This window comes from Mchenga conophoros, linkage group LG18, assembly GCF_057382185.1.
Source record: "Mchenga conophoros isolate Kocher_MC1m ecotype Shallow Benthic linkage group LG18, M_conophoros_male_GT1.1, whole genome shotgun sequence".
Taxonomy (NCBI): domain Eukaryota; kingdom Metazoa; phylum Chordata; class Actinopteri; order Cichliformes; family Cichlidae; genus Mchenga; species Mchenga conophoros.
Window position 1 is genome coordinate 33,269,641 of NC_140543.1, and position 12,214 is coordinate 33,281,854.

General features: G+C 43.9%; 1 protein-coding gene across 1 annotated transcript in view; it reads right to left on the bottom strand.

Annotated features, from left to right (window-relative positions):
* brinp2 (bone morphogenetic protein/retinoic acid inducible neural-specific 2) overlaps positions 1 to 12,214 on the bottom strand; it is a 292,354-nt gene that overhangs the window by 142,160 nt on the left and 137,980 nt on the right. The window contains exons 3-4 of the mRNA XM_085256067.1: positions 5,461 to 5,651; positions 3,040 to 3,221 (exon numbers count right to left, since the gene is read on the bottom strand). Of these exons, the coding sequence (XP_085112193.1) occupies positions 3,040 to 3,221; positions 5,461 to 5,651 (373 nt within the window). The remainder of the gene's footprint in view (positions 1 to 3,039; positions 3,222 to 5,460; positions 5,652 to 12,214) is intronic.

Below are 12,214 nucleotides of genomic sequence, written 5' to 3' on the forward strand. Positions count from 1 at the left end.
ATTGTTCTACTTGAGCCAGAAGTGACCATATTAGGAAACCATGTTATTTATCACATAATTGCCTGTTTTAGTACATCTTTCAATAATAACAGTCACAATATTAACTTTGAACCTTGACAAAAAAGTTAAGAAATAAGTTCGAGTTTTTGTTTTGTTTTTTTTATTTTGTTTTTACAAGACTTCAACAATTCTTCATGGGAGTCATGATTGACAACAAACCATATCAGCTCGACGGGCAACCAGCTTTGACAAGGGGACATTCACCTTAGTCACTTTGCTATTTATTTCAAAATACTCCAAAATCTCAGGCGGCTGAGGCAGTTTTTGTGTTTTGCAATTACAAGTAGGGTCGTACTTTCAAACAACCTCTTTTTAGTTTCAAAGAGATATGACAGGTACTTCCCAGAGTTTGACCTGCACAGGCCCATCCACTCAGTGTCATCCTCTGTCATGCTCGTCATTACGACTGCTGCAGAACTACTGTTGATCAAATAATAATGAATTCAATAAATATATATTTAATTGAATCGATATGGGCAAATTGCGTGAATTAGTGTAACTTACTTTAGTGAGACTTTACTGGGTGGGCCTGGACCCCTGAAGCCCATCCAAAGAGTTGATGCTGATGGGAGTCATCTCTAAAGTCAGCTTCAAGTTGCCATTAGCAAAACTGCAGTTTTGGCACTCCCATGTTGACTTATTTTCCAGCCACAGAGATGCCACCGCTATGACCTACTTACATCACTCAAATTAAACCACTATATTTTTAGCTGATGTCCACTTGGTCGTTAACACTTGGATTAGAGCATTCACACTCTCCTTTACAAAAGCAGAGCCAAGAGGCAACATCTCCAAAAGTTGATTCTGTTCATCTGGACGTAGCGTTTTGTGGGAGAAACATTTCGTCACTCATCCAAGTGACTTCTTCAGTCTCAGCTGACTGCAGGTTTCCCCAGATCTTATAAACAGTACATTTGCATAATGACTGAAACCAGCCCAGTGAAGAAACAATGGGCTGGGAGGTCAGTTCCTTAAATTTAATTATGCTACGCTACGTCCAGATGAACAGAATCAACTTCTGGAGATTTACTTACCTGGATGATTGAGCAAGCATCAAGAGACAACATGGTAACTAAGGACCTGATTTCAGAGAGAGCTCAAACTTTGTTTTTACTTTAATAATACCGCTCGGCAAATATTTGACTACATATCGATTTTTCTGAAACTCCAAATATTGCATTAATGATTTTGTTGAATCAGACCAAATACACTAAGCTGGCTGTATACATGACTGATACGTGACTGTAGGAATGCAGTTCAATATGCATGAGAAGCAGTTGGGTTCTGGACGCATTCTTCACAGAATATCACTGGATGGACTGAAGGCAGACTCACTGATGTGGAAAACAGATCTAAATGGTCGCTACTAATTTATTTATCTGCCATTGTGGACTTCTTTGCAGAAGCTGACGGATTGTTTCAGTGCGCCAGTCACTCATTAGCCTCCCCCAGCACAAACAGATCACGCTGAGCAAAGATTTCAGTTCATAATTAATTCAAGCTTAGCAGCCTTTTCTGCAGTGGTGAGATGCAGCGCTCATACTTTGCATACTTAAGTAAGCAAGAAAATTCCTTTGTTTTGATTTTGCTCACGTTCTAAAGTGACGGTTTGCTGGGATAAACAGTGTCAATAAGCATAAAAGCTGTAGGCACGCAGAGGTTATCTTTTTTTTTTTTTTTCTTTTTTGACCAAGCCTGCATTGTAGGGAAGTTTGTTTTGATGCTGCTTTCATTGAGATTGCCTTTAGCTAAACAAACTTTTCTCATTCATTAAAATTCCATTTCATGCCCTCATACTAATCAAACTTTTCTCTCTCCCAGTAAAAGCTATTTGCAATAAGTCCAGGAGTCCTTTGTGTTGCCCGGTTCTTGTGCACAACCATTCAAGGCTTTTTGGGAGAGCAATCAAGTACTTCAGGGTCTGTTTTAAAGAGACTGTTGGCAGCCAAAAAAGGTCTGAGAGCCAATCTCACCTCTGCATGCCGTGTTTTCGGCGACTGTGCTTGGAAAGGAGCCACCTCACACAAGGTACGCACAAGGCTGACACTTTGCAATTACTCATTTCAATCAGATTTCATATTTAAGTTAAAGCATGAAGGCATGGTCCACCCACCCACACACCTGCTGTCATCAAGTGAAAGCCAACAGATTTGTTCTGATGTGAAAAATGCATTGCTCGGTTAAGCTTTGCTTCCAGTCTGGAAGGGAGGGGATTTGGGAAGGTAAAACCAGGCAGAGAGGAGATAATAGGATTTATTTGACTGTGTTTTTGTGTGCTTTCAACAAAACTGAGCCTCGTCGCAATTAAAGAGCTTGCACAAGCCCAGAGGTGGATTTTGGCTAAGTGACGACTCATCACATCAAGTGTTGAGTGTGCAGGTAAATAAAATGAACTTGGCTGTAAGAGTGTGTTAAAATCGCTTCAAGTTTGACAGTCACAGCCACTTCGTTGCTAAAATCAAACAGCTTTATTTGAAAAGAAATGATAATTGTGTTTTTAACCCTTGTGTGATCCAGATGCATGCACCCACACTGAGACTGTGCTGCTTTTCACATCGGGACTTTGGAGAAACTTGCCATTTGCCATGCTCTGGTGCCTCTGTGGGTTATAGCACATGCACTGTCCTTTTAAACCAGCTTGCTACATTTGAAAAATGTTGTGCACTTGCTTTCATCTCTTGCCAGCTTTTGAGCAACGACGCACCTTGAAAATATGCTTTAAAAAAAGATTGCTTGTTAGAGCCATTTATTTTAGGTGGAGCATGGAGCAATGCATTTTAAAGGGACAGTTTTATAGGAGTGTTAATTTGTGTGTCTTTTTTTTCTGTAACTCTTTTTGAATCTAGAGAATTGCAAACACTCAGAAACACACATTTGCATATACATGGTTTATACTGAAAACTAATTTCTTAGTAAATCAAAGACTATACATCTGAGCATGTGCTCCAGGTGCATTTGCTGTGTGAATGTGAACAGTACCTTAATAGCAGAGGTGGCAATCTGGAGGTGGTGCAGTCGCCTCAGGGTGCTCTCTCGATCTGTGAAGTAGGAAGCGGCCAGCTGATGGAGCAGCTCCAAAGACACTACTGAGCTGTTGCTGTTGCCTTCGGACTTCTTATTCAGCTTCTGCTTGTCCAGGAAAATGGTCAGAGACTCTTCTCCTGTGGATCGATGATAATTATTTTACAGAGCACTCTGTGATGAACAGTTTTCATTGAGAAAATCATTTGTTTCTTTCTGAATCCTCTTTAACGTGGATAAAAAGCCAAATGAAGAAGAGCGCGTACGTTATATTTGGAAAAACTGGAGTGACAATCTTTGAGTTTGACATTTCTTTGGAAAGGCCTTCAGGTTTTGTGGTTTGTCTGCTGAGGTGCAGGTACTGTATCATTTGGATTGGCAGCAACAGAACCATTGCCACTAAAATTGGACACAGGCAAGAGAGGAGGTTGTATTCCTTCCCCAGACACCAATCGTTTGAAATTATGAAAGGCGAACGTGGCATTTATCTCGTGCAAGCTAAAACATGTAAGCAATATAAAGCGTGAGCAAGTATTTCTCAGCAATGCCAGCAGCTACTGATGTGGGAAACTTTTTAACAAATCACATGAGGCAGGATTCTCTTACTGTAAATGCACCAAACACCTTTTTATTTGCCCGTGTAATGTCCAAATAAATTGCAGACAGCTCTTACTGTAATTTCTCTAAAACTTTCAGAGTGATAAGTTCAATTACTGGACACTACAGGGAACACTTTATTCCCAACCTCCCTAAATTGAATCTGAATGGGAGCTTAAGTGTGATCTTTAGCAAAGCCGCCACTCCAAAAGTGTCTTGCTAAGCATAAGATTTGCTTAGAAAAGCCACATTTTCTTGGTCTTCAACAAAACACACCATTATTTATGGATGAGTGCCAAGAGGCTTTAAAGCCATTCAGAGAAACACAGAGAGACTAACTCTGATCTGAAATTCATGGGTGTTCAGTTATTTGGGAAGCGCAGGGTGTTTATATTTACCGCCACCTTTTCATTTGAGTTTCTATTGCAAAGTGCAAGGTCACAACTACAGCCAAAAAGTACTTTTGTTCACAAAGTGTAAGGCAATTCATTTTATTAATGTAAAAGGTACCTTTCTGAGGCTGAGTGGCTTTTTTTTGGGGGGGGGGGAAATGAATCAGTTTTTCACTCTTTCACTTTCACTCAACTGTTTAACAAAATACACTTAGATGTAACCACAGCAGAAGAAAAGAGAACAAAAACCAGATATTTCATGCGTTTTCACTCTGCTACAGTAATCAGTATGCAGAATGGATCTGCCCATTTAGTCGAGGCTGTTAATTACACATAGACACTATCAGTGTGACACTGCATTCACCCCGGCTCCATCTCTGAAACTGCTCCAGTGCATACATTCAGTGATAAGTGGCATTAAAGTTAGGCGTCTGCAGACGTGAATATCAGAGCGGCTGTTAGGAGACTGTTCCTGTGAGAGAACCGGATTTGTCTGCTATGTGAACTGTGTTTGGGTAATTTTGGTATTAAACATTTCAAGCCTGAACCGTGAAATAATTGAAACTGAACCTTCTGACAATTTTTTTCAAAAGTAATTAAATTAATTATTAATTTGCACATTTGAAGTTTTTTTTGTGTTTGTTTTTTTCAATTTATTGCTGAAAAATGTATTGTGCAATTTATGTTGGTTTTTCAAATATGATGCACTAGACGTTAAGTTTTAGACTAATTATATCATCGTAAAATCTCCAATTTCATATATTCATAGCATATTTTATGTGGCTGAATGATCTGAGTAACCTAGGATTGTAAATCCTGACCGGGTCCTTACATATGCCTAGACTCACTATCACTCCTTGCAAATGTACTTGTATATCTGCACTATACTAGTTGATGACTGAGATTAGGTGTTTATCAATATCACTAGGTTGTCATCTTGAACACTACACAGGTCTCACTCTTGTTTTTGTGACCCTCACACGATCGATGCTGCTGCCGATCTGTTTTGTGAGTTACTTCTCTCCTTGGGGATTGAGGCAAAAAAGAAATCCAATGAAGAAACACGGGGGTATGAAACAGGTCATTTTAATCCCTCTTCTGCTCTGCGAGGCTCTAATGTTCATCAGAGGGAACGATGAGTGGAAAATTACCTCTGAGGGAGACAAGCATTGTTGAGTGCTGCAAGTGCAAGATGTAAGCATTGTTGCTATTTCTACTTAAAACGTGAGACTCTTTCTTGGTATAAAAGGACAGCTAGACTCCTGGAGCTACACTAACACAGGCAACATCCTCCGAGACCTAAAACGAACGGTTTCTCTATTTCTGGCGTGTCCCGACACTTCCTAACCCGAGAATAAAGGAGAGTGTGTCACCTGCAGTCCTCCCTTACCTCCCAGGGTGGCAGTAACCAAGAAGTGGGTCCCGTACTTCTTGATGAGGTTTTCATTGATTTGCTGCAGGGTTGGTCGTCGGCCCAGTAACCGCAGGTTGCGTAGGAACTCTGGTGCTAAGGGCAATGGAGATTTGAGGAAATCTCTCTTCTCCGTAGCCAGGCTGTTCACCTTCCAGTGGCTGAACTCCCTGAAATTATAAATACATGAAAAAGTGATTACATGCTCGAGCATTTTAGCATGATGTGGAATTACAGGCAACTGACTAGAATATACTGCTAAATATAATGACAGGAACATTTAAGGTTACAGTCATACATTTCTGAAGTGACTACAGAGAGAGAGTCTACTTATTGCACAATGGTCCCTGGAAAATCATGACTTGCTGTCTTTCATTGTGAGATTGTCTTGACCATTATATGTTAAAAAAAGGTCTCCGCAGGTCACAAAAAAAGAAACGTCTGATCTATTCTTATCTATAATGTGATCCTATTGGCCAACGTCATAAAGATCACAGACAAAGTAACACTTGTTGTGGCGTGTTAACACTGTATGTATAAGAAACAGTCTGGTGTGTGAATGTAGGAATAAAGTAAAGTACTCTGAATGGTCAAAAGTTTAGGAATTTGTTATAGATAATGTGCAAATCTGTGACAAAATAAAGATATATTTATATATGATTAGATTAGATAGAACTTTATTAATCCCTCGGGTGGGTTCCTCTGGGAAATTCGATTTCCAAAAAAGCACAGCACCGACAGAAGTTACAGAGTTACAGAATATTTTATATATATATATATATATATATATATATATATATATATATATATATATATATATATATATATATATATATATATATATATATATATATATATATATATATATATATATATATATATATATATATATATATATATATATATATATATATATATATATATATACATACACACACACAGACAATATAAATAAAATATACAAAGGGGATAAATAGGAATAAAAATACAAGTGAATTGCACATTTCAAGTATTGAGGTCTATTGCACTGTTGACTATTTACAAAAGTATTGCACAGTGAGGTGAAGAGGCACTAGAGCTTAGTTGTTTCCCCTCCCTCTCCCCTCCAGAGAGGAGTTAAACAGTTTGATGGCGTGTGGGACAAAGGAGTTTTTAAGTCTGTTAGTTCTTGTCTTTGGGAGAAGCAACCTGTCACTGAACAGACTCTTCTGGTTGTTAATGGCCGTGTGCAGAGGATGCCTGGCATTGTCCATAATGTCCATCAGTTTCTTTAATGTCCTTTTCTCTGCCACTGTCACCAGAGTGTCCAGCTTCATGCCGACCACAGAGCCAGCCCTCCTGATCAGTTTCTCCAGGCTGGATGAGTCCTTCTTTGCTGTGCTGCTCCCCCAGCACACCACAGCATAGAAAAGTACTCCAGCAACCACCGACTGGTAAAACATCCTCAGGAGCTTCCTGCAGATGTTAAAAGACCTCAGCCTCCTGAGGAAGTACAGTCGGCTTTGGGCTTTTTTATACAGGTGCTCTGTGTTGCATGACCAGTCCAGTTTATTGTCCACCCACAGCCCGAGGTACTTGTACTTGTTGACCACCTCCACCTCCTCCCCCTCTATCTGAACCGGCAGTGGACCTGCTCTAGACCTCCCGAAGTCCACAACCAGTTCCTTAGTCTTTGAGGTGTTGAGTTGCAGGTGGTTTGTGTGACTCCATGCGACAAAGTTCCTCACCAGACTTCTGTACTCCTCTTCCTGATCATCCCAGATACACCCCATGATGGCCGTGTCATCTGCAAACTTCTGAATGTGGCATAATTCAGAGTTGTAGCAGAAGTCAGAGGTGTACAGGGTGAAGAGAAGAGGGGACAGCACAGTTCCCTGTGGTGCTCCTGTGCTGCTGACCACAGTGTCAGACGTGATGTCCTTCAGCCTGACGTACTGTGGTCTGTCGGTGAGGTAGTCGGAGATCCAAGCGACCAGGCAGGGGTCCACCTCCATCCTGTTCAGTTTTTCCTGAAGCATACAGGGCCGGATGGTATTAAAGGCACTGGAAAAGTCAAGAAACAGGATCCTGACTGTGCCTTTTCCCCCATCCAGGTGTGAGTGAGCTCTGTGTAGGAGGTACAGGATGGCATCCTCCACTCCGACACCCGCCTTGTATGCAAACTGTAGTGGGTCCTGGGCATGTTGTACCTGTGGTCGGAGGAGGTTGAGGAAGAGCCGCTCTAGAGTCTTCATAAGATGTGACGTCAGTGCCACCGGTCGGAAGTCATTCAGCTCATTGGGCCGGTTCTTTTTGGGGATGAGCTACACTGAGAAATATTCAAAAGCCCCAACGTGAGTACAGATGTAGGAGTCATGCAAAAAAGCAAATATTCACGGGATAGTCAGGGTTAAAGTGGGATGGTGGGGAACCGTAAAATCAGCTGCAGTGGGCCGGCGTTTGGAAAAGAATTAAAGCTCAAGATAACTTCTATCGTAAACTCGAGTCATTTTTCTTTGTGTCCAGGCTGGCGTCAGCTCACATGTGCTGCTGTGGCTCTGAGGTTTACAACAAGCTGTAAGCAGATGTTTCACAGCTATCTTAGCAGATTTCTATTCAGTCCCCTGACAGTTCACTTTATACTGTTTTTACACCAGACAATATAGAGTTGGTATAAAGGTTTAATAAGTTTTAGAACCATCAGCTGAAATTCAAATTCATCAGTTGATATGTCATGATCCGGAGTCTGCGACTCCGTGTTTGTTTAGTTTATTAGTATTCTGTGGTTTTGGTTACCTTGGGTGTTTATACTCTTCTGTTTCATGGTTCATGTTCCTATGTTCTGTGTCCCCCAGTCTGTGTTAAGTTGGTGTGTTATCTCATTGCGTGTATGTGTTTCCTGTTTTATTGTGAAGGTCTGCGTCTTATGTGAGTGTTTCAGTTTGTCTCCCTACTCTCGTCACGTGATCACTCCCAGCTGTGTTCCCACCTGTATGTAATCTCCCTGTGTTCTCTGAGTGTATTTAAGTTGTGTCTTCTGTCATAGTAATTGCTGGTTGGTGTTGTTTCCCCTCGGTCTCCCTGCGTCTTCCCGTATGTATTTCTCAGTCTGCGGTGCCCCCCTCAGTTCAGTCTGCGGTGCCCCCCTCAGTTCAGTCTGCGGTGCCCCCCGTAGCGCAGGCCCCAGTAGCTCCGGTGCCCCCCGTAGCGCAGGCCCCAGTAGCTCCGGTGCCCCCCGTAGCGCAGGCCCCAGTAGCTCCGGTGCCCCCCGTAGCGCAGGCCCCAGTAGCTCCGGTGCCCCCCGTAGCGCAGGCCCCAGTAGCTCCGGTGCCCCCCGTAGCGCAGGCCCCAGTAGCTCCGGTGCCCCCCGTAGCGCAGGCCCCAGTAGCTCCAGTATTACCAGTTTCACTCATTCACTCCATGCAGGGAGAAAGTCTAATTTCAACTCAAGGTGCTTTTCATAGTTTAACCGCCATTGGCACAGTTTGCCGCTCCGGGGCTTCCCCAGAGGCTAGGTCTCAGTCCCCAGCTAATTCTGGACCCCTGAAGTTTAAGCAGCCACCTGAGAACTGCACCATGTCAGCGTTGCCTGGGCAGAGCCAGTGCTCAGTGCATTGCCAGTCGCCTTTGTGTCAGCTAGTGGCCTCCATGACTGCTGGCTTAGTGATGACTTCTGCTGGAGGGTCCGTAGGACCGCTCCGGCCTTCGTCTCTAGTCTCCGCTGGAGGGTCCGAGGGACCGCTCCGGCCTTTGTCTCTAGTCTCCGCTGGAGGGTCCGAGGGACCGCTCCGGCCTTCGTCTCCTGCCTCCGCTGGAGGGTCCGAGGGGCCCGTTCAGCCTCCTGCCTCCGCTGGAGGGTCCGAGGGGCCCGTTCAGCCTCCTGCCTCCGCTGGAGGGTCCGAGGGGCCCGTTCAGCCTCCTGCCTCCGCTGGAGGGCCCGAGGAGCCCGTCCAGCCTCATGCCTCGTCCGCTGGAGGGCCCGAGGAGCCCGTCCAGCAGCCTTCCTCGTCGGCTGGAGGGTCCGAGCGGCCTGTTCAGCCACCTGCTGCAGCGTCATCATCATCCTCGCCTGCTGCAGCGTCATCATCATCCTCGCCGGCTGCAGCGTCATCATCATCCTCGCCGGCTGCAACATCATCATCATCCTCGCCTGCTGCAGCATCATCATCATCATCAGCCTCGTCTGGTCCAGCCTTAGAGCCTTCAGCCTCGTCTGGTCCAGCCTTAGAGCCTTCGTCCTCGTCTGGTCCGGCTTCATCCGAGTCTTCGTCCTCGCCTGGTCCGGCCCCGGCCTGTGCTTCGCCTGGTCCGGCCTCTGCCTGTGCTTCGCCTGGTCCGGATCGCTATCGCCTGAGTCGCCGCCGTTGCCTTCCGCGCGGTCGGCCCCCTGAACTGCTCCGTCGTCTCCCTTGTCGCCGCCGTTGCCTTCCGCACGGCCGGCCCCCGGACCCTCTTCGCCTGAGTGGCCGCCGTTGCCTTCCGCACGGCCGGCCCCCGGACCGCCATCGCCTGAGTGGCCGCCGTTGCCTTCCGCACGGCCGGCCCCCCGAACTGTGTCCACGTCGCCGCCGTTGCCGTCCGCACGGTCGGCCCCCTGAACTGTTTGGACTCCTGTGCTGTCGGCCCCCTGGCCGGCCCCCTGAACTGTTTTGGACTCCTGTGCTGTCGGCCCCCTGAACTTTTCTGTTTTGGACTCCGTTTTTCTTGGGCTGTGGTGTGTTTCGTTTCATTGGTTTTCTTGGGTTGGGTCTCGTGTTTTGTTTTTCTTTTTGTCTTTTGGCCTTTGGCCCTGTGTTCTCTGAGTGTATTTAAGTTGTGTCTTCTGTCATAGTAATTGCTGGTTCGTCTGTGTTGTTTCCCCTCGGTCTCCCTGCGTCTTCCCGTATGTATTTCTCCGGACCTCCCTGCATCCTCGTTTCTGGTTTGTCTTATTAGTTTACCCAGTTTAGGTTTCCAGTTTCATGTTTTGTCGCCACTGTTGTTTGTACTTACCCACCTCTGTGAATAAACACTCACCTGCACCAGAGCTGCCGCCTTTTGGTCCCTTTCTACAATTCCACACGGCTTGCCCCGGCAATCCGTGACATGATATAACTTAAATGACCATGAGCACCACAGCCATCGTTGGCCAGTCCAACACAGTGCTTTACTGTAAATTCACAACAGTGTGGTGAGCTGCTTATCCTGCACTAAATAAAAAGCACTGGTGATGGAGGATATAGGAGTGTCTTTTACGTGTTCTTGTTCCCTCCATTTAAATCCAAATCTGGTTGATTTTTTTAAGATTTACAGTGATGTAAAATAAAGCCGGGGTGTCAAATGTGTTTGGCTTAAAGAAACAAGCCTGTTTTGAAAATGTAAGGAATAGAAGGTTTGGGACTGTAAAGAAAGTCCGTGTTTTCCACCAAATACAATCTAGTGACTCATTAAATGCAACATGGATGTCAGGAGACGCTATCAGTATTCTCAGTTGCGGTCGTGTTTGTTCACATTTAATTCAGTGAAATCAGAAAGATGAATGTGGTAATTATTAAATGGTGCTAGAACTTTACATTTGGGACATGTCCTTAATTAAGCAAATTAGGTTGGACCACGCTGGGCTTTCTGTAACCAGCAACACTATTTTCAGATTGCTGTTGAATATCACTGATAAATTCAAGAGACATCACCCTTCTGTATTCAGTCAGTGTCAAATGCCTCATAAGAGCCTCAGACCTTTTGATCTCTTATTGTTATGACTTTAAAATTATGGCAGAAAAAACACTAACATGTAATGTCTGTGAAGGTTCTCAGTCATCCAGGTCATCGTAGTCAAAGGAGCTTGCAAAGAAAAGCGTCTGGACTTCTTTAAGTTGCTTGAAGACGTTCCAAGCTTCTCGGATGAGAGGTGAAACGTCTTCAAGCAACTTAAAGAAGTCCAGACTAACATGTAATCTGCATGGTTTACATATATTGGTGTATTAAACCCATTATAAGTATATTAAGTGCATAAACAACTATGAATAAACCTTTCAGTTACTTTAACGTGGCAGCTTATTGTTTTGATTTCATGGTCTCTAACTGTACAGATTTGATTCAGTCTGGCAGCTGTTATGATAAGCATAACATTTGCCTGGGAGCTGGTGCAGAGAAAATAGTTTCTGGACTCACACTTGGTGGGTGGTGTTAAGGTTCAAAATATTGGGGATGGAGACAAGAGAAAAACCACAATAACAACACTGGTCCGGTCGGGTTGAGTCAAACGATGATTTAATGATCACACACGTGGGAGATGGACACTGATGCAGACAGCCTCAAAATCTCAAAATGGTGGAGCATTGCTTAAACTTTTATAGCCTCTGGTGCCTCCACCTTATCATACAAAGCCTAAACATTCACATGCTTTCTCTCACACAGCGCCTAAGCTACGACCTTGGCTCCCTGTTTATCTGCTCCTGCTGAAATGGGGCAGAAAACTCCAGCACACTCTGTTCTCTTCTACTCAGACAAATTAGATTTCTTATAACTCAGCAGTATAATGCATCATAAAACAATATCATTCATTCACAACAAGTCAGCAGTTTAATGTAATGCAAATCAGTTTAACTAATGCAATAGTTATCAGCTTCTTCTAATTCAGGAGAATAATGCAAACTAAAACTACATAATAATTCACAATCTTTAATTAGGGGTATAACATGGCATAAAATAATATTATAATCTAACAATGGCTAGAAACACCTGTCAATATTAAAGTTAAGAATATGAATATATA